Source organism: Hippopotamus amphibius, chromosome 5, assembly GCF_030028045.1.
Source record: "Hippopotamus amphibius kiboko isolate mHipAmp2 chromosome 5, mHipAmp2.hap2, whole genome shotgun sequence".
NCBI classification, from domain to species: domain Eukaryota; kingdom Metazoa; phylum Chordata; class Mammalia; order Artiodactyla; family Hippopotamidae; genus Hippopotamus; species Hippopotamus amphibius.
This window is the reverse complement of record NC_080190.1, coordinates 126,835,986-126,861,039: the sequence shown is the minus strand read 5'-3', so window position 1 is coordinate 126,861,039 and position 25,054 is coordinate 126,835,986. Positions and strand designations below refer to the sequence as shown.

The 25,054-nt window shown below is 40.0% G+C and overlaps 1 protein-coding gene across 1 annotated transcript in view; it reads left to right on the top strand.

Moving 5' to 3' along the window:
* Window positions 1-2,431: 2,431 nt before the first annotated feature.
* The window catches only part of LOC130854289 (uncharacterized), a 91,848-nt gene continuing 69,225 nt past the window's right edge, over window positions 2,432-25,054 (top strand). The window contains exons 1-9 of the mRNA XM_057736997.1: window positions 2,432-2,544; window positions 5,025-5,103; window positions 8,545-8,620; window positions 9,393-9,469; window positions 9,567-9,598; window positions 9,766-9,895; window positions 19,732-19,835; window positions 21,633-21,809; window positions 24,327-24,539. Of these exons, the coding sequence (XP_057592980.1) occupies window positions 2,503-2,544; window positions 5,025-5,103; window positions 8,545-8,620; window positions 9,393-9,469; window positions 9,567-9,598; window positions 9,766-9,895; window positions 19,732-19,835; window positions 21,633-21,809; window positions 24,327-24,539 (930 nt within the window). The 5' untranslated portion in view covers window positions 2,432-2,502. The remainder of the gene's footprint in view (window positions 2,545-5,024; window positions 5,104-8,544; window positions 8,621-9,392; window positions 9,470-9,566; window positions 9,599-9,765; window positions 9,896-19,731; window positions 19,836-21,632; window positions 21,810-24,326; window positions 24,540-25,054) is intronic.

The following is a 25,054-nucleotide window of genomic DNA, read 5'->3' as shown; positions in this document are numbered from 1 at the left end:
TTTTCTTAATTGTTTTGGGTTTGTTTTTGTAGGTGTTTTCCTTTTCTTGTGTTTCCTACTTAGAGAAGTTCCTTTAGCACTTGTTGTAAGGCTGGTTTGGTGGTGCTGAATTCTCTTAACTTTTGCTTGTCTGGAAAGCTTTTGATTTCTCCCTCAAATCTGAATGAGATTCTTGCTGGGTAGAGTATTCTTGGCTGTAGGTTTCTCTCTTTCAGGACTTTCAGGATATCCTGCCATTCCCTTCTGGCCTGCAGAGTTTCTGTAGAAAGGTCAGCTGTTATCCTTATGGGTTTTCCCTTATATGTTGTTTGTTGCTTTTCTCTTGCTGCTTTTAATATTTTTTCTTTGTGTTTAATTGTTGTTAGTTTGATTAATATGTGCCTTGGTGTATTTCTCCTTGGGTTTATTCTGTATGGGACTCTCTGTGCTTCTTGGACTTGGTGAATTATTTCCTTTCCCATGTTGGGGAAGTTTTCCACTATAACCTCTTCAACTATTTTCTCAGACCCTTTCTTGTTTTCTTCTTCTTCTGGGATGCCTATAATTCGAATGTTGGTACGTTTAAAGTTATCACTGAGGTCTCTGAGGCTGTCTTCTAGTCTTTTTATTTTTTTTTTCTTTTTCCTGCTCTGTGGCGTTTATTTCTCCCATTCTATCTTCCAACTCACTTATTCGTTCTTCTGCCTCAGTCATTCTGCTGGTTATAGCATCTAGAGTATTTTTAATTTCAGTTATTTTGTTATCCATTGCTGTTTGTTTTTCTGAGTTCTTATGAACTGTTTCTTGTACTTTCTCTATTTTGTTATTGAGATTTTGTATCATTTTTACTATCATTACTCTGAATTCTTTTTCAGGCATTTTTCCTATTTCCTCCTCATTTATTTGGTCTTGTGGGTTTTTTTCCTGCTCCTTTGCCTGCATGGGGTTTCTTTGTTTCCTCATGGTTGTCCAAGCTTTTGGGGTTGCTTGTCCTGGTGATAGAGGTGTTTATAGAAGACTGTCCAAGCCTCAGACTAATGTCCAGGTATTGGATTAAACGAATATTTAGTCTAGGAAACACATACATGTATAAGACACACAATTATTGAATCCGTTAGGACATAAGGCTCTAGAAAGACCTGACAGAACCCCAGTGTGCTATCAGATATTCAAAGAGAAACCCAGCAGAAATTGACAACTGAAACAGAACAAATCAGAGACAAAAGCAAAAGCAAACAAACAACAAATAACACCCTACACATACAAACATCAATCCAGGGAGATTTTGTAAGCTAGGATCAAATATAGAAATGAGCTGGAGTACCACCAGAGAGAATGGAGATTCTCAGAATGTAATTAGACAAGTGTACTAAGAACTAAGATAAAGACAAAAGCCTAATATTAATACCAAGGCAGTGCATCATCTGGAGAATAGAGCAAGGAGTCTGAGCAGACCGATAGTGTTGCTTATAAGTATGTTAAGATAAAATACACTTAAAATGGCTGGAAGAAAGGGGAACAGAAGAGCGTAATGTGGTTGGAAATATGCAAAGAAAAAGAAAGGAATAGAAGTGTAAAAAAGATAGGGATGAAAGGAAAGTATGAGAGATATTTTCTCCGTACTACCAAAAACTTAGCTAGATATAGAAGTATATAAAAAGGCAAAAAAAAAAAAAAGAATAAAAAATATCCTTAAAAAATTATGTTATAAAACTTGTAGATCCCTTAGGGCTAAGATCGTATTTAATAAATCAAAAAAAAAAAAAAAAAAAAAAAAGAGAGAGAGAGAAAAGAAAAAAAATTCCAGAACTGATCCCAGAATGGACCAGTTCAATAGGTATTGACACTACTATTTCTGTTTCCTTAGCATCTCAGCTGTAAGTGTCCTTCTCCTTGCCTTGGGTTTTTTTTTTTACGTTATTCTGTGACCAGCAGAGTTTCCTTTATTGTTCATTTGTAAGCCTTGGTGTGTGGGGAGGGAGAGGGTACAATAGTGGCTCCTTCTCCTGGGAGTGAGTGAGCAGTGGCGCACTGTTGTTTCAGTCAGGCTTGGAGGTGCCTGTTGCAGAGGGCGCTGGTGGCTCAGGCGTACACAGAAAGTCTTAGAGTTGGGCCTCTCTCGGGGTTTTTTCTTTTTGATGCTGGTTTTTTTTTTTCTCTTGGCAGCCTCCCTGCTGCTGGCATTGCAAGGAGTTTTAATCTAGCCCCGCCCGAGTGCCTGAGGGTGCTTGTTATCCCTGAGCGCCTTAGGTGGCCTGCAGGGCGTCTCTCCACTGCCTGTTGCAGAGGCTCGGAAAGAGAGGGAGAGGCTATGCGCGCGGCTCCTCCCCCCCGCCCGGGAGCCTGCAGCCTGCAGCCGCCATCATGGCCGGGCAGCTCTCAGGGACGGGCACTCCTCTCCGCGGACCTCCTCCCTCCTGTCCTCTCGGTCTGTCACCCTACCGGCAACAATGTTTCTCACCCTGAACCAGCTCTCCGGTTCCCACGCTCCCGCTCCTGGACCCTCCGTTCAGCCGCGGATCGATGTCTCGGTCCGGGAACGCTGAGCTGCGCTGCGGACCCTCCGTATGTTACTCACTCCCTCCCGTCTGCCACAGCTCCGCCGCTTCACCCTCTTTGAGCCCTCGTAGATGCCTCCCTACCGGCTATGTCGGGCTCCCCGCAGCCCTTTCTGGTGTCCGAGGCCGTCTGCTGGTGTTCAGCTGGTTCTCTGTGGGAATGACTGCGTCCTTCCGTGCATTCCCAATGCATCTGTGGAGAGGGATGCACTCCACGTCTCTTTACTTCGCCGCCATCCTCACTCTTTATTTATATGCCTTGTGATCTTTTGTTGAGACGTAAGCATTTGAAAAAACAACTGTCTCACCCAGTGTTAAAGGACTGACTTTGTGCTGGGGAAGACCTTCACCAAGGAGCCTGGTAGAGTTTCTGGGGCCTATCAAACTTTTTCTGGCTGCATGTCTTCTCTGGGCTTGTATATGTGCTTTTAACTGTATTTATCTCTTATTCTTTCTCCCGTGCCCACAGTCTCTTGCACAAGATCCTCCCCGCCCCACATCATGTCTGCCTGCTGTGCTGCCCAGTCTCTGTAGCTCTCACATGCCAAAGAACTCTGCTCTGTTTTCACTGGTTTCCAAACCACGTTGCTGTTACTATTAGTACTCTGAGTCAAGTGAGAGAGAAATCAGTTCCTCAGGCAGCCACCAGAGAACTCAGAATTCTGTATGCCTGGTCTGCTTTTTTGTTTCTGTCCCAAGAGATGATCCAGGTGTGGAATGTTTCCTCCCAGTTGTGCTGCACATGCCAAGTAGGGGGAGGGGCACAGGCATGTAAAAAGTCACGAACTTCTTGCCTCTTTTGATGGAGTCCCTTCTTCATTGTGCCTTGGACTGGGTGCTGCAGCTTCTCATCTGGCGTCCAGAGCTGTCACAGAAGTTTTCTAGTCCATGTACTGTGGTTAGAATGGCGTCTCCATGGGGAATGAGGGCTTGGTTCTCCCTAGTCCACCGGCTTGCTGAAGTCATTCCCAATTGTCTGATTTTTACACCTGCCTTTATATTGTTAAGCGAGGATTACTATATACAGTTGACCCTGAGCAACCCAGGAGGTTAGGGGCACTAACCCCCACACAGCTGAAAATCTGCACAGACCCTCCATGTCCGCAGTTCCGCATCTGAGGATTCAACCAACTGTGATGATTGTGTAGTGCTGTAGTGCATATTTCTTGAAAAAAATCCATGTGTAACTGGACCTGTATAACTTCAAACCTGTGTTGTTCAACAACTTTCAAAGTTGTATAACAACTTTCATTGTCTAATTTAGAAACTAAATATATTACATTATTTTTATTATTTACTAATATTAATATGTAAGTAATACTTAATTTCTTAAAACTGAGTAAATTATAGCAAGCCCACTACATTATAGTTATCTCAGCTTTTTTTGATGATCCAAATAGGCTTTGACTATCTCAGCATATTTTCATTACTTGTTTCCTCTTTTTTTCTTAGCATTCTCTACATTAACCATCATAAATATTGTAACTCACAGTTTTCTTTGCTTGTATTTTGTATTATCACATAGAAAGTCCTCCTTTTCTGGCAGACCTCTTTCATGAATAAAGGAATGGCAGTGTTACTCATTAACCTTTACCAGGCATTGACTGCATTTTTTGGTAAATAAATGCTCATGGCTTTATCTGTTATTTGTATTGTTTATAGTCCACTTACGGAGAGGCAGAGTGATTGCAAAGGAAGGTAGTATTATTACATATCAGAGGAACTGAGCTCTAATGCTGGTTCTGTGCCTCACTGTTATCTGTAGAGCGGATATGCTTTTTTCTCACTGAGTGACTTTTAAGGATAAAATGTATGTGAAACTATTTCAAAACATATAAGACACAGTATAAATGCAAAGCTTATTTTTTGTTTTTTAATTATTTTTCAACTGCTATACTAAATCATGTATCTTTCTTACTTTTTAACCTGTATCGTTATCTTTGGTTTTATTGAGGAATTCCGGGCTCCTCGCTTTACCCATGTTCTGAAGACGTAAAGCATTGGCACACAGGCATGAAGAGTTCTGACTGTAGCAGTGCATTGGGACTTCAGATCAATGTTATAAACTTCAATAATTTTTGCATCAATGTTCTAAAATTACTTTAGAAGCATTATTTTTGTGAATGGCCCATAAACTTTGCTAAAGAAATTCTTTTCAGGACAGTAAGAGTTTGTTGTATTCAAATGAATGGAAACTTTTAGTATATTTTATCATTATTACATTTATATTATCATTATTTGAAAACGTTTGTAGATAGTCCTCAAATTATGCTTTAATAATGAAAAATTGGCAAGAAAAAATTAGAAAATTTATTGTCCTATAAATTGTTATTGTTTACCTTTACTTTCTTATTTAGACAGATTTGCCTGTTTACTGAATGAACTTAATCCCTTTCACAATGGATTTTTGCTGCATCTTAATTTATACTCTTATTAGAAATCAGACTCGTAGTCTAGATCCAACTATACTTTTTTGATTTGTTACAGATTGACACCTTCTCCCTAGAAGCCGTGCACCTTGGGAACTTGTACAAGATTGTCATAGGTCATGATGGGCTTGGACCAGGTAAGAGTCCTTCCAGAGGTAGGTATTCAAAGTCTGATTCCATCTATTCATGTGAAGCCCTGTACAAATCTAGAAAATAAGTGTGTGAAACCGTAACAAACTGATCTCTAAGTACTGACTATCTGAAGCACGTGACAATGTTCCAGCAGCTGCTGGTGGACACAGCAGCGGTGGACACAGTGGCAGTGTCCACCAAGAGTGATAGTCCCTCCAGTGCTAATGAATGTGGTGCCAACAGTGGCACCTTGAAGGGACTGTCCTGTCTCAGCTGTGTTTTCTGCTGCCATTTTTTTCATGCTTCTCCTTCAGTTTTGTGAGGTGACCCGTATCTTCGTTTTCTGCTACTATATAAGATCACCATTAGATAAACAAAATCCTTTAACAAAAGACAAGAGTAAAGTACACATACCACAAAAAGGATAAAAAACCCTAAAGCATCAAACAAGATGACAAACTCTTTTACTTAAGTGTTAACATAAAACCTTCAAAATGTTAAGAACAAAGTTCTCATACCAGTATATAGTGGACATGTGTTTAAACAATTAAATTAGCCAAGTGACAAAGCTGGTTCAAAGGCCCAAGCCTTTTGTGTCTTGTTTTCTGTCAGTTGACAACTAATTTTATAGACTTTGGGCTCTGATCCACAGTAAGTACTAAGTCAAGTGATATTCCATTTCTGCAGGGAGTCAGATGCCTCTCAGGCAGGCCTGTAGGACAGTGGATGCTCTGGTGCAACAATAAACAGCTAACACTCACATGACAGTGAATTCAATTTTGTAAATATTTTTGGTGGACCTGCTGTGTATCAAGTGCTGTACTGAGTATTTTCTATGGTAAATACAAGGATGACCAAGATGGAATGCCTGCCCTTGAGTCTACCAAGAGCTGGTTAGATGATTTTAAATCCTAAAAAGTTAGGCACATCATTTTGCTTCTTGTTTCTAATTGAAAGTTCATATCTTGTTTTTTTTTTCTCCAAATTTTGCTTTTCCCAGTTACCCACTAAATTCAATTTCAGTAACTGAGGTATCATTGTGATTTAGTGAAGAAGACACTAGAATCTAAGTCAGTGACATAGATTTGAATCCAGGCCCTGTTACTTGTCAACTTTTTGGTCTTGAGCAAATCACTTAACCTCTCTGAGCTTCAGTTTATGCTGTGTAAAATAAGGTTAATCCTCATGTAGTTAATGTGAGGATTACATGCGATTGTTTATGAATGGCAAATAGGTATACATTCGACGGTAAGTTATCAATAGAGAGTCATCAGATTTTTTTACATTTCAGTAGCAGATGTTAAATACAAATACAGCAAGTAAATATACATTTGTATTTTGTGTATATTTTAAGGAGGAAACTATGTAAGACCATAACCATAAAATTCCTAGAAGAAAACTAAGTGATAAGGTCCTTGACTTCATTCTTGGTGATGATTTTTTGGATATGATACCAAAAGCAAAGACATGCAAAGCAAAATTAAACAAGTGCAACTACAACAAAGTAAAAAGTTTCTGCACAGTAAAGGAAGCTATCAACAAAATGAAAAGGCAGCCTATCAAATGGGAGAAAATATTTGAATCATATGTAAATTATTTCTCAATAAGGCTGTTAAAGTTGTTATTTATCTGGAAAAATTAAAAGGATATAATAGATATAACATTTTGGAAAACACTAACATGGAAGACACTTATTAAAATGCGTTAATGATGACAGTTTTTAAATACAGTTTAATAAATGTCACAATAATAGATAAATCAGACCTGAACCAGATTTTAAATTGATTTAATAGAAGATGACAAATACATCTTAAAAAATCAATAAAATGGCCAAATATAAATTTTTATTACTTAAAAAACTAAAAATTAAAAAACCTAGCTATAAGCTACATTTTTAAATTGAAGTTGATTTACAATATTATGTTAGTTTCAGATGTACAGCATAGTGATTCAGTATTTTTACGGATTATACACCATTACAAGTTATTTCAAGGTAAGGGCTGTAATTCCCTGTGCTGTACAACGTATCCTTGTTACTCGTTTATTTTACACATAGTAGTTTGTACCTCTTAATCCCATACCCTTATTTTGCCCCTCCCCACACCCCTACTGGAAACTACTAGTTTGTTTTCTATACCTGTGTCCGTTTCTGTTTTGCTAAGTACACTTGTTTGTTTTATTTTTTAGATTCCATGTGTAAGTGATATCACACAGTATTTGTCTTATTTCACTAAGCGTAATACCCTCCAGATCCAGGTGGTGGTTCTCAAAATGTGGTTCCTGATCTTCAGCATTACATGGGATCTTGTTAAAATTTAATTCATGTGGTCTCTTCTAGGATGCCCAACCATTCCCGTTTGCCTGAGGCTGTCTTGATTTTAGTGCCGAAAATCCTGCATCCTAGGAAACCTGCCTGTCTAGGGCAAACTGGGGCATTTGGTCACCTTAGGTTGCCTATCCCAGGCCTTTGGAGTCAGAAGGTTGGCGTGGGGCCCAGCGATCTGTGTCTTTGTCCCCCTCCTGGTGGTTCTGATGCTTGCTAAAGTTGGGGAACCACTGATCTAGGGAAGTGTGAGGACCGTGGCCTGGCTCAGTGATGGGAGTGCGGTGAGGGACGAAGTCCAGGAGTAGGAAGAGGCCCCGCCATCAAAGTGTGCTGTGTTAGAGTTTGTAGCTGATGAGTGTTACCTCAGCAAGTCAAGGAGTTTTCATTAAAGAAGGGTATATTTGAGCTGGCTCTTTGTATAATAAAACCACAATGAAGAGTTAAAATATTCCATCTTATCTATAAATAAAAGTAAATTGTATTTTAACCAACTCCAATCTGCAAATTAATATAAAATTAAATGTTTAAAAAAAGATTGTTATTTTCATGTGTATCAGCTCATTCTGTGTTCTTGGGCAGAGTTTCGAATGACTACTCTTTTTCTAGCATATATATATATATGGTATTATTTATATATATTATATATATTATCTCTCTCTATATTTTATATAAAAATATATAAATTAATATAGACTTGGTCCAGATTTGAACTTTAATAAGTTTCTATGTGTATATGTTTTGGAAATCAACAGTATTGCTAACTCATCAGATATATATTTTTTGCAAGATGTTAGGTCCAGGATTACAAATGCAATTCGTGAGATCAAGAGCAATAGCAGAATTGTTCTATTTTCAACTGTTTGGAAAATCATATTGAAGTAGATATAAAACACAAAGCCTTGAAATATGCTGTGCTTTTGTTACATGTATAACAAATATTTTTAAATGCCTCTACAGCTTACTTTTCTTGTGTCTTGCTTTATTTGAAGCATTAAAGCTTAAAGGTGCACAAGACCTTTATATATTTAGAAGCTAGGGCCGGCCTCTTTCTCACAACTTCCAGTAACACCTGGTCCATACATATATGCACCATGTTTTTCTTTCTTTAATTTGTGTTTAGGAAATGGCTGGTTTCTTGATGATATTGTAATCAAGGACCCCACAACGAACCATGAATACGTGTTTTTCTGCCACAGGTTTGTAGATGTGCTTTTTACCTTGAACAGATTCATTTCTTATTAGTCAGTTCCAAGTTCATGTATTTTGTAGAAATGGGTCGTTTATGCAATCATTCCTGGTCATTGATGCTTTGTTGGGTAACTTTTTTGAACATTAACTTTAGGGGTTGCTTCTTCTATTTAGATGGAAATCTATTATGTTTACCATCATTCCTGATGATACAAATTTAAATATTTTTTGGTAAACTAATACAGATTTAAAAAATATGGTTTCTCTTTCTACATCAAATAAATGTTGCATGTGGCTTTTTATATACCCATGATGTTGCTGACCTATTGTCACTAGGCTTTGATTTTTGGGTTATTGTCCCAATAGTAGTGATAGGGTTGATCTTTCTTTCAACACTCTCTTTACAACCAGTAATAGTCATACATGAAATAACTGGCTATAGTTTTACTTGTAGCTGGTGGCCAAAGAACAGGATAAAGTAATTCGTCTAGTGGATGTAAAATCTACAACCTTGGCGGACGAACTGGTTGAGTAATTCACTCGTGGTTTAGGGAAAAACATGTCATCCTTACCTGTTAGCAGCTTCTTCTATCTCCCTTGAACTCTCATAATCATTTGAAGTGTTTCCTTTTCCAGTTTCTAGTTTGTTTTTGCCAGTTGGGTGTCTATGGCTCTTTCTAACTCCTGTTATCCATTATTTCTGACTTGGCTAGATAATTGCCAGTGGTTAGTGAAAATATATAAATTCAGAGTATCCTTGATAAGCTTTTCTTTCCACAGATGGCTGGATCAAGGGGAAGATGATGGTAAAATTGTCAGAGAACTGTATGCCAGGGATAACAGTATCATCTCTGCAAGTGAGTGTCAGGCATTTCCTGGAAAATTCTGTTTCGTGGTTGAGGAAAGCATGACTCTGCTGAAATTAATGGTCCCCTCTCTCCTTTATTTCCTCAGGGCAGAAGCTGGAAGTTAGTAGAAAAGAAACAGTAAGATTTTACTTTTGACCTTAAATTACTTGGTACAAAACAGTGTTCAAACAGCTATTTGGTATGTTAAGACAGTATATGATGTTTAGTAAGGGGTGTTTCCTAGTAATTTCTTCTCTTTGTCTTCTCATATGGGTGTTTTTTGTTTGTTTTGTTTTTCTGTTTAGTGGGCTGCAGAAAGCTGGAAGTTTATGAAAGGAAATACTCTTCAGTTCTACAACAGGCTAACGGGAGGGTTTGTTCGTCTGCACCCAGATGGCACAGTTGATGCGATTGGAGAGGAGACAGATAAATACGGTACAGTCACCAGCGAAGCAGGTGGTGCTGTGGCAGTTTGGGGAGCTGGAGGAAAGCAGATTTCTAGACCCCTTTGAATTTTGCTTATTTTTCAGATGGCTTTATACCAGTATTAAACCATTTAAGTAATTTACTATCTATGTTAATACAAATGGTCAATAGATGGCAGACTTTAAATCTGGGCAGACAATACAGTTATGCAGATAGTACACCATGAAACCACTTATTTGGTATTACTTACTTGAAGAGTAAAATATAGGCAATTAGCATAGAGTGTTCATAAAAAACAGCAGTTGTAGCTCTTGAATGGTGTGGCCATTTAAGGAATTAAGTTCGTTCTACTGAGTACCAAGTGCCTGTTATATTAAAACACCATGTTAAATAATTTGAGGGCCACAGAAATAACTAAGACATTATTCTGAATTCCAGAGATTCATAATCTGATACAGAAGACAAGCATGTACAAAAATTCTAATAATGGTTGTTTGTAGTGTCATAATGAAAGTACAGAGGAAAAGCTAGGCAAAGAGAAATTGGATTTGTGGTTTAACATCAGCATGTCATGAAGCCGTGACCACAACAATTGATGAAGAAGGAGTGAACCAGTAATGGTAGGCTTTGTGAACCCAAACCTCCAGCTCCTCTTGAAATTTTGACCTTCACTATTTAAACACAATTTGCCTGCTTCATCTATGGATGTAAACTTGCTGTACTTTGTTACAGACTGTGCTGTTCAAATAGCCTCTAGGATGTGCATGAGATATTAGCCTATAGCATTTCTTAAAAATGTAACCTCCACCTCCCAATAGAGATCCCAGAGAATAATCCAACTTTCTCTTCTATGAAAATATGTGGGAATCTAAGAATATGTCCTAGTAGCTTCTCTTTTCAAAATGAGCCCGTTTCTTAGGCGTTTTTCTTACCTATTGGTTCCCATTTGGGATCACTTATATACTTAGATCAGTCGAATGGGCTTCATAGCCGGCTCATGGGGCCCCTGCTGCCAGTGCTGATGCTCTTTTTGCTTATCGAATAGACAAGAGTAGATTGTATTTCCAGTGTGGTCTCAAAAATGTCTCCCGTTGTCGAATCGGAAACTGTGAAGGATCTAAGTTTTGCGCTACTTACAGAAAACACGAGAGCACTGAGTCAAAGACCAGGATCATTATTTCTCAGAGCACACGAGCAGTCAGAGCAACACCTTACATTGGTTCCCAATTCCCCATCCCACAGCATCATGAAGTGAGAGCCTGATGTTACCTGCATATGCGGGTGGGTGCACTGAAGCAGAGAAATCCCCAAGGTAGGAAACGCTGATCTTATACGGGGTTGCCCATTCTTCATTCTAGAGAAGGAGAAACAGAGAGAGAGACAGAGACAGAGAAAGAAGAGACAGAAAGAACCTACCATTATTCTGGAATGCAAGCAAATCTTCTCCAGGGAAGGGAAGGAAAGGTCTTTATCTTTACTTCCCTGAGATGTTGAGAGAGAGGGAAAGAGAGGGAGAGAAAGAGACAGGTATCTAAGCTTTCCTATGCGGGAATGTTTCCGTGTACAAACGTTTTGCAAATGCCTTTATTCAGAGGGACTGGACCGTGCAGGAGAATGACAGATGTAGGGAGAACTGTCTGCTAACACCTATCCCAACAAGCTGGTTTATAAAGGGAAACTTCCACTCCCGCATCAAGAAGAGGAGTGACTTCCTCATACCTGCTGGTCAGCCCTTTCTACGGGTTTTGACTGACAGAATGCAGATGAAGCAACGTTGGAACTCCCAAGATCCGCACCTGCTACCTCCACTTCTTGGATTAATCCTTCTTGGCAGCCAGCCCTCACGATATGATATGAATAAGCCCACAGAGCTATGCAGAGAGGCTCCCTGGGAAAAAGCTGTGTTCTGACAGCCGCAGCTAGATTTCTGTCCTGCAGCCAGTACCAGGCGTGTGAGTCTCTGTGCAGAACGAACTCACCGGTAGATGATGAAAATAGAGAAATTTTTACCCTTACATGTTCCCAGCATCTAAATATGCTAGGCCTGTAATACACAGAGTAGAATGAGCAGTCCTAAAACAGGCAGGTGCAGGAAAGTATGAGTAATTTTCCTCAGCATAACTGACATCTGTGCAACAGGAGGTCTTCTGTGTGTGATAATTACTTGCAGCGTCGTTTCCTGGTGTTACGCGCCGTGTCCGTGGACTCGCACCCGTGAATCAGTGCGCACATGCCTGCCTGGAAAGTGTGGTGATGAACAGTGCTGACCATGGGCATCTTTTCAAGGAAGGATTTGAAGAATATGTCTCAGATATATTGGCTTACGATTTTCACTCCACAAAAAATGTTGTTTTATCACCAGGCACCAGTGTTTCTATTTCGTTATCAAGCTGGTTGTGAATTTAGCTATTTCCATACTTGGAGAGTTAGAATGCTCATTTCCAGGAGAGCTACTGAAGCATTTCTTGGCAATACTGGACCTAGAAGCAGACACTCAATGTGAGAAGATCATTGAGATACGATTGGGTGTTCCTTTTACGACCATAAGCTGTTAAGTATTAAAAACAACACTGTACCAACATCGGCAATGGCGATGAAAAGCAAATCTTCTGTCTCTCGTGTGGGATCCTAGAACTGAAAGGGAGGACCAGACAACCAAAGCAAATGAGTTTTTAGCTCTAAACCATTGATGGCTACTTACGTCGGGGCCAGTTTCACAGACTTCACATTCCCTGAAATTTCAAAAGATTTACTATAAAATACAGATTCACATAGTTTTCTCAATTTATAGTTGTACTTTAAAAAAATTATAATCTAAATTCAGATTTGTTTGACTTACATCCCTAAGAGGATTAAGCGCGCAGTTTTAAATGTACTCCCGAGCATATCACTGGAAATCTCTAACGTGTCATAGTTTTTCTGTTTTGTCTGTGGATCTGGGTAAGTGGCTGCACTAGGCTGAGTGCTTATTTGGTGCTATGTCAGAAGCACGCATGAGGGAGAGGCGGCCGCATTCTTCACTGTGGAGGGTTTAAAATATGTCCACAAATTACTTAATGTTGCCCTTTTCAAATGGTAGGGCCTATTTCTCTCCCCTTGAGTATGGGCTGCATTAGGTGACTTTCTTCTAACAAACAGAATATTGTGGAAGTGACTGTGTGTGGTTTTCAAGACCAGGTAAAATAGGCATTACAGATTTCTCCTGGTACCCCCTCTTGCGTCGCTCATTCTGGAGGAAGTCAGCTGCCCTGTCATAAGGCCATCAAGCAGCCCTGCAGAGAGGACGACTTGGCGAGGAACAGAAGCCTCTTGCCAGCAGCCATGTGAGGGGCCACCTTGCAGGAGGGCCCTCCAGCCCCAGCCAAGCATTCAGGTGACCACCACCCCAGCCGACAGCTTAACTGTAGCCTTATGAGTGACCCTGACCTAGACTCACCCAGATAAATTGCTCCCAAATTTCTGTCCTAGGCTGGTAAGGTAATAAATATTTGTTTTAAGCTGCAAGATGAGCTCCACCTTCCCTCCACACTAAGTTACGGCCAGGAATGGGGAGGGCAGCGTCTCTTCTGCCTCTAATATGAATCCTCATCTTCTTTCTCGTGCTGCTGCTTCCCTTCTATGTTCTGCATTGGTACCTGGGGTATCCTGGATATTCAATGAGTTTTTCTACACTGAAACTATAAAATATTTCTGAAAGAAATTAATGAAGACTGAAACAAGTAGAAAGACTTCTAGTGTTCATGTTTTGGAGAGCTTAACGTTGTTAAGATGGCAATACTCCCTAAGGTAATCTACAGACTCACTGCAATCCCTATCAAAACCCCACAGCCTTTTCTGCAGACTTGGAAAAACAAATCCTAAATTTTGCGTGGAATTGCAAGAGACCCCCTAAAAGCCAAAACAATATTGAAAAAGAAGAACAAAGTTTGAAGACTCACATTTCCTGATTTTTAAAATTCCTACAATGCTACAATAATCAAAACAGTGTGGTGCTGGCATAAAGATAGACATATAGATCAATGGACTAGTGTTTTGAATTTTTTTATGAGATGGTCAGTCAGGTAGAGCCACAAGAAAAGACACAGGAGAGGCTCAGAAAAACAAATCCATCATACGCACAAGTCCTAGAGTCCGGAGCACGACACATAGTGTGGACCACATAGAAAAACATCAAGGTGGTCAGGAGACAGGAGAGAGGAGGGAGGAAGCACTTAGGCTAACAAACCCCTTGATTAGGGTTTCCACAGGAAAGGCAAGGAAGAGCAAGGTAAACAGTTTAGGATTGGCTAGTTTGAATAATTTCATTGAGCTCTGGGCTATAGCGATGTTCTCTGGTTGCCTGGTACTTGGCTCTGGCATGATTAAGTCAGAAGATAATTGCCTGTGGCCAGAAAGAGGAGGCGTGGCTCTGGAAGGGTTAGCTTGCATATCAAAGACATGCTGTAGTCTGGGCCTTTTGCTGCCTCTAAGAATTGCCTAGTTTAGGGAGGAGCAGTCCCTCTCCCAGCCAGAAAGGTGTTTTAAGATGTCATCCAGAGAAAAACATGGTCCAAAAGGATACATGTTCCCCAATGTTCATTTCAGCACTATTCACAATAGCCAAGACAGGGAAGCAACCTAACTGTCCATGGACAGAGGAATGGATAAAGAAGATGTGGTACGTATATACAATGGAATATTACTCAGGCATAAAAAAGCTGCCATTTGCAGCACCATGGATGGACCTAGAGATTGTCATACTGTATGAAGTAAATCAGACAGAGAAATGTATGATATCGCTTATATGTGGAATCTAAAAAAATGATACAAATGAACTTATTTACAAAAAGAAACAGACTTAAAGACTGAGAGAAAGAACTCATGGTTACCAACAGGGAAGGGTGGCGGAGAGGGATAGTTAGGGAGCGTGGGACTGATGTGTGCAAACTGCTATATTTAAAATGGGTAACCAACAAGGACCTACTGTATAGCATAGGGAACTCTGCTCAGTCACATAACAACCTAAATGGGAAAAGAATTTCTTTTGGGGTGACTGAAACGTTCTGCAACTAGATAGGGGTGAAGCTGTACGGCACTGTGAATGTGCTACATGCTGGTGAATTTTACAATTTAAAATGGTTAAAATGGTGAGTTTTATGTTATATTAATTTACCACGAATTTTAAAAATAGCATAAGTCATTGTGTACTGTATAACAGTAGGGATATAATTCACATTTGTAATTGTTATGGATTTATAGATTTATTAACAATTTTCTAACAAAAAGGCAATAAACTGTTTTGAGGAAGGGACAACCCTTTCCACTTCTCACAAAGGTGTGATTTCACTTTGCCATCTGGTTAAATGGAGCTTAATATAACCAACCAACCAAACAACAGATAACGTATAACAGGAAGATGTAAATAAAATAGTGAACTGAGCCCTTCCTGTCCGCAATCCACGATTTGCATCATGACTTGACTAGTTTTATATAAAGGGAATTGGGACTGGAGAACAGAGGTCTGGCACTAGGCCCTTTCCCTTTCCCCTTTCCCCACTGGAGTGGAAGGTCCCACACCCTGTGGAGTCTGGAGGTGTGTGATGAAGAGAGCAGCTGTCAGGAGACAGTTCTTTTTGTATCTCTCGAATTTCTATGCAACTAGGGTCTCCTGTGCAAAGCTCTCTACAGCTACTTTAAGGTGTCTATATAAGGAGATATTGCAAGATAAAGAATATCTTCCTCCCTAAGGACCTTCAAGGATAGTAAAATCTCCTCTCCCCAGAGAACATTTGTTGTCTAAGATGATGAAGGTAATATCTCCCTGAGGGCAAAGACTGGGCAGGTTTGCCAGCAGCCCGAGTGAGATGGGGAGTTCCTACAGCTCAGAGTCCTCAGCTGTGATGTGACCCAGAGCCATTTACCTAGTCCTGCTCTGCATTGCCTGCATGGGACGGGGTCAGTGACCCAGTAGGAACCCGCAGCCCCTGCTGCCTGCTGTGCGGGTCTAACAAACTTTCACTCCAGCTGGGCCTGCGGTGTCCTTCCTGACTGAATTTACAGAAGTGTGGCCAGCTGACTTCACAGCTGACCACTGACCACTGCTTAGGGACTGCTTGTTCCTGTGATACACTGGTGTCTTCTCTCAGGCGGGCTGTTTGTTGGATTGCAAGAGAAGAGTGGACCTAGAGCCACTAGATCATAGGGAAGGCCTCTAGGAAGGGACACAAAGTAGGAGTGGTCAGAAGTCGACCTGAGCCCTAATTTCTCTTGAATCTGAGGCATGGATTCCTGGGTTTTCCGATGATTTTGGACCAAGTGCTGATGGAACACGTAAGCAGGTGGCATCTGGACACCCCAGACGCTGCCCGGTGCAAAAGGCCTCATCTTTAGATAGCGTCCCCCAGTACCAGGAGGCAGTTGAGGGTGCTAGAAGGATGCTAATCTCATTACTCGTGACTCACTGTGACCTCTGTGTGGTCGGATGGAGAAATGGAAGTGACTGCCCAAGGAGGGCTGCAGTGCTGCCTCCACGGAGACTCACATGAACTGTAAATCACCTCCCAACCTCAGCTGGTAGATGGAGGTGAAAGACAGGGAGACCAGGAGGGGGAAGACAGGCCGGGACCCATCCCTTCCAAGGAACTTCCAGCAGCTGCACCTGAGCCGAGGGTGAGAGGCACTTTGAAATGTCCAACAGTGACCTGAGAGTCTAATACTCAGACTACAGCACAGAGATTGATCAGAGTTAATGTTTATGGCTTTTCTTACAAATTGGCTTTCTTTCATCATTCCAGAGAAATCCTAAAGGAAATTTTGCTAAAATTACATTAAATCTGTATAGTAACTTAGAAGGAATTGATGTTTTCACAGTATTCAGTTTTTTTCTGTAGGAGTTTGCTGTCTTTTAATTCAGGACTCCGTGTGTGTGTGTGTGTGTGCACGCGTGTGTGTGTTCATGTGTGTGTGTGTGTGTATGTATTTCCTCTCTTCACATAGGTACTACATCATTTTGTTAGTGTTTTTCCAAGGCTTTTGATTGCTATTGTAAATAAGCCCCTTTTGCATTATAGAGCTAACATATATACAAATATACAGAAATCCATAGTTTTTATATGTTTTGTTCATTCAGTATTTATTAAGTGCCTGTTACATATCAGGCACTGGTCTAGATACACATTTATCTTGAATCATACCATACCACTTTATTCCACTCTAATTAAAGGGTTTTTTCAGGTTTTACAAATATAATAAATTTATCTACTACTTCCCAATAGTTATATCTATTGATTTGGCTTTAAGCACTTTTCCACTGGCAAGAATATCCTTAGGAAAGTGAAATAATGTTGGTAATATTGACATTCTCATTTTGTAATTAATTTTAGTGGGATTTTTTATTGTTTTTTAAGAGTTGGGTATTTGAAAAGGCGTTGATATATAATACCATTTTCTTCCACTCCTGTGTACAGAATCAGTTAAGAAATAAGATACAGAACACTGACAAATGGAAATCCAAATCTCACCTTTATTACTGAGGGAATCAGGTGGGGGTACTGGCTCTATAATATGAGCTCACAGTACTTGCTAACTCTGCCCAGAATAAGACAAGATTACCTCCCCAGGTCCAAACAGTGTTGGGTAACTGCAGGGTCCCCTATGGGGGCTGCCCTCATCAGTGTCAGAGAACACAAGAGAAAGGGCCTTCGTGAAGGATGCTCCCCTGTGATGGAAAGGCCAAGCTGAACACACAGCTCCTTTTAGCCACCAGCCTAGGACTGCACCCTGTCCTCTGGCCACAGTGCAAGGGAGTGTGCATGTCGGCGTGGGGAAAGGAGGGCCCCTGTTGGGTGTGATGTGGTTAGTGATTCTAAAACACTTGTCCTGTAGAGTGAAAAGAAAGTAATCTAGTTCTAATTTTACTAAGAATCCGATTAAGATGATTTAAAAATGAAAAATAAATGTTAAATATTAAGACACTTATTTTTGGCATCTACTGGATTCATAATTTTTTTTTACGTTGGACTTAGAGTTAAGTTACATTACTTGAAGAAATATATTTTCTTAAAATGAAATAATCTTTCCATTCTTATATTAAACTGCTTACTCATGGTGGCTAACTCATTAACTCTATAATTTAAATGAGATTTCTAATTTTTTTGTTTTCAACAAGTTTGAACACTTGCCCTTATTTTTTTTTAAAATGAAATGTAGTTGGCATACAGTGTTAGTTTCAGGTATACTACATAATGATATTTTAAAAAAATTTTATTTGTTTATTTATTTATCTTTAAATTTTATTTATTTATTGGCTGTGTTGGGTCTTCGTTGCTGCACATGGGCTTTCTCTAGTTGCTACGAGCAGGGGCTAGTCTTCATTGTGGTGCGCAGGCTCCTCATTGTAGTGGCTTCTCTTGTTGTGGAGCACAGGCTCTAGGCGCATGGGCTTCAATAGTTGCAGCACATGGGCTCAGTAGTTGTGGCTCATGGGCTCTAGAGCACAGGCTCAATAGTTGTGGCACATGGGCTTAGTTGCTCCGTGGCATGTGGAATCTTCCCAGAGCAGGGCTCGAACCCATGTCCCCTGCATTGGCAGGTGGATTCTTTACCACTGCGCCACCTAGGAAGTCCCTACATAATGATTTGACATTTGAAAATGCTATGAAATGGTCACCATGAGAAGTCTAGTAACCATCTGTCCCGGTACAAAATTACGACAGTGTTACTGACCATATTCCTTGTGCTGTACATTACATCCTTGTAACTTAATTGTTATGTAACTGGAGGTGTGTACCTCTTAACTCCTTTCACCTATTTTGCCTGCCCCTCTAGTCCCTCCCTCTGGCAGCCATGCATTTGTTCTCCGTATCTATGAGTTTGTTTTTATTTTGTTTTGTTTTTTAGATTTCACATATGAGATCAAGCAGTATTTGTATTTGGGGATCTAATTAGTAATCTTTTTAAAAAATTTTTTTAAAATTTTATTTATTTATTAAAAAACTTTTTTTTGTCTGTATTGGGTCTTCCGTTGCTGCATGCAGGCTTTCTCTAGTTGTGGTGAGCAGTGGTTACTCTTCCTTATGGTGCTCAGGCTTCTCATTGCGGTAGTTTCTCTTGTTGCATGGGCTTCAGTAGTTGTGGCACATGGGCTTAGTTACTCTGCAGATGTGGGATCTTCCTGGACCAGGGATCAAACCCGTGTCCCCTGTACTGGCAAGTGGATTCTCACCCACTGCGCTGCCAGGGAAGTCCTAATTAGTGATCTTATCTAAAGAATATTTCTTGAGTGCCTATTGTGTTCTAGGCACTGTTCTGAGTGCTGGTATATAGCTATACACAGAGTAGATAAAAATTCAAGCCCTCAAGAAGCTTACATTTCAAGATAAAATGGCATGTAAAAGTATACTGAAAGCTAAAAACAATCAAATATATGATGACATAATTTTTATCATCATAATCATACAAACCAGTCACCAGTGCCCAAATAATATATATTTAATTTTATAATGCATGAATTTATTTTACCTCAAGTCTCTGAGACTTATAGAATGGAAATGGGTTTTTACACTAGGATAATTTACCTTCCTGGAAACAGTTCCACTGAGTGTTATTTGGGGGCTGGGGAATTGTCTCAGGGGCTTACTGATGAGCATGGGAAGGAGGCCTTAGAGATTTTCCCTGGAAATTCCACCCAATTACTAAGCAACATGTAGACTATCAAAGGTTACTGGCATTCTACCTTTTGACTAATTAAAAACATTTAGCTGAGGGATATTATAAAATGTATTATTAGGAGGTTTCAATGTATAATTGCATAAGAAAAAAAGCTTTAAAAGCATGAATTACTTGCTAATATTTAAAACGTTTTATAGGTCTCTTTGATGTTATTTTCAACAAAGGAAATGTATGCATTTTCCAAAGTCATGAAATGAGGCATCTTTCTCTGGCTCTTGACAATGGCTCTGTCACTGGAATGGTACGTAGCAATTTTTCTTTTTGCCTTTTCTCAATCATACTGTATCCATATATAATATATTTCTGCATAAGGCACTTTTAGAAGATTATCAATTTGTATTATCCTTTGGCTTTTACTTTCGCTTTTTTCATTGTTCTGTTTTGTCTCATTAATTTTTGAGATTTGCATGAGTAAATGGACCTAAATTTCTGCAATCGGAATTTAGACAAGAAAAAGTAGACCATGTCTCTGATAACATTCAAAATTTTAGTGAGCCTCCAAAAGGTGACAGTCTGACTTCTCAAAGGCCCCTTCAGGGACCATATTATTAGGGAAAAAAACCCCAATAATTTTACATAATTATGCTTTGGATTGCTTAGTCTAGGTTTGAAAAGTAGCTTTTAATATATAAAGGTTTTTAAAATGTCTTTTTAAAATACATGCATGTTATTTATTTTGAAAAATGAGAAAGCATAGGGTAACATGCACTGATGTAAGTGCCTAATGTGTGTTATAACATTTAGCCTTTATCTCTGACCTGTGGGAGAGTGCATTGTTATCCATTTCTAACAGAAGAAGAGCCTGCGGTGGGGAAGGACCAAGTGCATTGCCCGAGGTCTCATAGCCAGTGAGTGTGGAAGCAGGAATTGAACACAGGCAATCTGACTCCAGCTCTCATTCTACAGCTTTCTCATATAATGTTACATAATTTTACGCAATGATTTTTCACTCATAGCATGTTTTTTAACTTAAGGATAATAATGGCTATTGAAAAAAACCCATATAATTTGTAGGACTGAAATTCAGGCTACATTTCCTTTATTAAGACTTTTCTTTGCTCTGCACTTAAGAAAGTTACCCCATGCTGTATTTTTATATCACATTCTGCTTAATTAAGGTCCTAGTCAATAAGAATTTAATAAATATGAATGCAGTGGCTATGGAATCTACTCAATTAAATTGAGTTCAGAAATGTTCTATTACTTTATTTTCCTAAAGTCAATTTATCTTTGAGCCCCTATCCCACTAGGTTGGAGAGAGATTCCATCTTAGTTATTATGAGATTCATCTTGTTGCATGTGAGATTTCACCGGGTATGGGGTCTCAGAATAGCTGGTGACAACTCCCTTAGCTTCAGTCCACATGGTCACTGCTGATGGACTCATCAGATATCAGGTAGTTTCTTAATGGTAAATAGCTCTGTGGCTTACCTGCCATCCTTACACAAGGAAACTTTGCTGAGGTTGGTAGCCTTTGTGTCATGGACCAAGCCTTTCAAGGGGCACCAATAAGTCCTTACTTTCAGGGCCAAATGCCTTCCTGGGTCAGTGAGGGGGGATGGGGTAGGACCTGAAACAGTACTCCAAACCAGAAATGTCTCCCTGTAGCATAACCTCCTTGATTTGTTTAGTTTTTTGCAAGCAGAACCTAGTAGTGCACATCTGTTCATTTCAGCTTTTGGTCCCAAATAGTCTTGAGTCAGGAAGACAGAAAAGAAAAAATGAAAAGTAAATAATGATAAAATACACATTAACATCTCATTAAATTACCCTGCCACTGGGGTATTTTTATTGCTATTCTACACTCTGCATAGTTTCTGAGATATCGAGAGAAGGTCCTTGGAGCAAGACACTGGAGATCAGGCTGGGGAATCACAAGAACTGGAAGACAGAGGCCGACGTGATGTAGCAAGGTCAAGGGCTCCGTGGAGTGCAGGGCACCTGTGCACACGTGCAGTGTCCACACATTTTCAACTTAATTCTTTTCAATGGCTAATTCAGAGGTTTTGTTTTGTTTTGTTTTTCCTTACTTTTTCAGATTAGTGGTGCAGCTTCCACTGAGATGCGGGTTCTTTATCAGCCCAACCGCTGTGCCCTTCTGGAGTCAGCACTAGTTCCAGGGCACACGGTCATTTTTGATCGTCACGGCAAAATATCGAATCAGTCGTCAGCAGGCTGTGCCGACCTTTCTAAGGAGTTTGTGGTTTTTGTCAAGGTAAGCTGGAGGGGAGTCATCAGCGTTTATGCTGTTAAACCTGTTTTCATTAGTGCTGTTGAGGAAAACTCTGGAATGGAGTCGTGACGGAGTCATCGGATCTCTTCCCACTTGGGGCCTTGATGCCTGTGCTCATTCTGTTCACCCAGACCTTGGCCATAGGGACAGCCGCCTCAGCAGCACTAACCTGTTGGGAGTCACATCTGACATCTGGCTGAACGTGCAGGTGAAAACTATGGCTGTGGGGATTTCAAATAAAAAGTCAGAGAATCTTACATTTGAGTCAAACAAACATACATATATTTAACTTTTCTAACAGAATAGTGACCCCCTTTGAAGTGCTGCACATGTGATCATCTCATAATCCTTATAGTTCCTTCTTTATAGTATGTGTCTGCTAGTTTATCTTAAAAATAACAGTATATTAATATAGTAGCTATCATTTTTGAGATTGCCTGTTTTGTGCCAGGCATTTTACTGAGAGCTTCACCACATACAAGACTAAATTTAATTATCATAAAAATGCTGACAGGTATTGTTATCTGTATTTTAAATGTGAAGAAAATAGTTTCAGAGAAGTTAAGATTCTTGACTACCGCATAGCTAGTAAATGATGGACTGTGAATCAAATCAGTTTGTCTTCCAAAGTTTTTATACCTACTATATGGTAAATACTTTATCATATTATTAACTTTCTGCAAACAGCATTTTTTTTTTTTTCCAAAAGATTTATTTATTTATTTATCAATTGGCTGTGTTGGGTCTTCGTTGCTGTGTGCGGGCTTTCTCTAGTTGTGGCAAGCAGGGGCTACTCTTCATTGCGTTGCATGGGCTTCTCAGTGCAGTGTCTTCTTTTGTTGCAGAGCATGGGCTCTAGGCTCACGGGCTTCAGTAGTTGTGGCACATGGGCTCAATAGTTGTGGCTCACAGGCTCTAGAGCACAGGCTCGGTAGTTGTGGCACATGGGCTTAGTTGCTTCATGGCATGTGGGATCTTCCTGGCCCAGGGATCGAACCCATGTCCCCTGCATTGGCAGGCAGATTCTTTAAAGCAATTGTGAAGTTAGAAGGAACAGTTGACGTGACCACCCTCACTTCTGGCACAAACTTTAAAGTTAAGGGTCCTTGAGACCACCATCAACTCACTAGAATGATTCAGAAGTCACTCAGTGCAGTTATACTCATGGTGATGATTTATTACAGAGAAAGGATACAGATTAAAATTAGCTAAGGAGGAGGTGTAGAGGGCAGAGTGTAGGAAAAGTACGAAATGTGGAATCTGTAGCTGTCTTCTTCCCATGGCATCAGGATGGTGTTACTCTCTCAGCACTGCTATGTGACAATATGCGTGGAGTGTTGCCAGCCTGGGAAACTCACCGGAGCCTTGGGGCCTGGAGTCTTTCCTAGGGTCCTGCATGTAGGCAATCCATGTGGCCAATCTCAGTCTCCAGCTTCTCAGGAGGTCAGCAAAGTTCCCACCCTAAGTCACATTTTTACTACCTGGCTGACACAGGGCCCCCAGCAAATAAAGACACTCCTATTAGGCACAGCATTCCCAGGGTTGGAGGCTACCTCTCAGAAGCCTAGGACAAAGGCCAGACAGCTCCTGGTAAAATTATGCGGGTGAGTCAAAAATTATCTGCACTCTGGCTGCAGAATTTATAGAAGTTTTAATATAACCAGAGTGCAGATAATTTTTGACTCTCCCCCACATACTTTCTTTACTACCCAGCTCCCTTCGACAGGGCAGGAGATTATTTATATCTTGACCTTGGTGTTGAGTACAGTCCTTAAAAGAAACTTTGACAATTTTCTAGAGGAATAAACGCCTAATTTTAGCTGATTATTTTTTAATTACTAGTATAGATTACTTTTCCTTATGCTTATTCATCATTTGTGTCTTGTGACTTGTGTATTTGTTTCTTTTATTCAGTTCTCTACAGTGTTAGTATATTTCTAATTAACTTTCAAGAACTTTTTGTATCTTCGTCTTAACCTATTGTTTGCCTAGGATTTACTTAAACATGCCTTAGTTGTCGTTGATACCTCTTTTCATTCATTCATTTATTCATACATACATATATTTAACTAATATCCATGGATTACATTTAAAAATTCAGACACTGTTATACCACACTATTTTTATTCTGCTGTGTGTTAGTATTAAAATTATTTGCTTAGAGTAATTGTAAATTTCTTAAGAGAAGTGTTTGTCGGTTTTGTATCTTTTTTTTAAATCTCTGTAGCATCTGATGCTGACTCTTGCACTCTCAGTGAATAATGTTTAATGTAAATCGTAATGTCAACCAGACAACCTTCTTTAGTTTTGTTTAGCTTTGCATAGTGGTTAAATTATTTATTTCCTTTTTTTTTTTGCTTATTTTTTTTCCACCAAGCTTCTGGTAAGAACCTGATCACTGCAACTTCTGTAATAGAGAAAGGGCTCTATTGCCATCTTTCTCTAGCCAAACGTGGGTTTGTCATTTACTGCCTTTCTGTTCTGTGTGTTGCTCCGAAGGGCATGTTCCTCAGCAGTGCCGTGGTTCTTCTTGCCACCAGCCTGTGCCAGGCCCTGTGTCTCCAGCCGGATGGGAGCTGCACTGGCGTGGGAAAGCTGTCTGAAAAATCCTACTGGAAAGTGCATAAAATCGGCTCTGGGATTTGCATGTTTGAAAGTGTGAAAAATGCGCGGATGTTTCTGAGGATTAAGGACGGCCGGTGTGATGGAACAGTAAGCGTCTGCTCGTATTTTTCTCAGCAGATGTTTAAGACAGTTGCCAATAATAGACACGAGAGTGCTACTTGCTGAGTGTTTTGTTTTTTAGTTTTAACCTATGAACATTCTGGAAATTGGATGTTGTATATGGTGGCCCCCCTTGACCTGGTGTTTTTAATAAGTGGGGAGGGTAGCGGAGTACTTGGTGTGATTAGAGGGGGTCCTGACCCTTCGGACACTGCTTCTGAAATGTAATATGCATACAGATCACCTGGAATCAGTGTTAGAAAGTGGATTCTGATTCAGATAGACTGTGGTGGCACCTGTGTGTCTGCGTTTCTAACAAGCAACCAGCTGTTGCTGATGAGTTGGTCCACAAACTACACTCTGAAAACCAAGGCTCTGGAAAGTCCCAGCTCAACAGTATTTCCTTAACTGCTTACTTTGGTGCCTGAATTTCCGCCAATGGAAACCCTGTTCCTTGAGTAAGGAAGTAATTTTAAGTTCTAAATATTAGGAGTTCTTCTTTA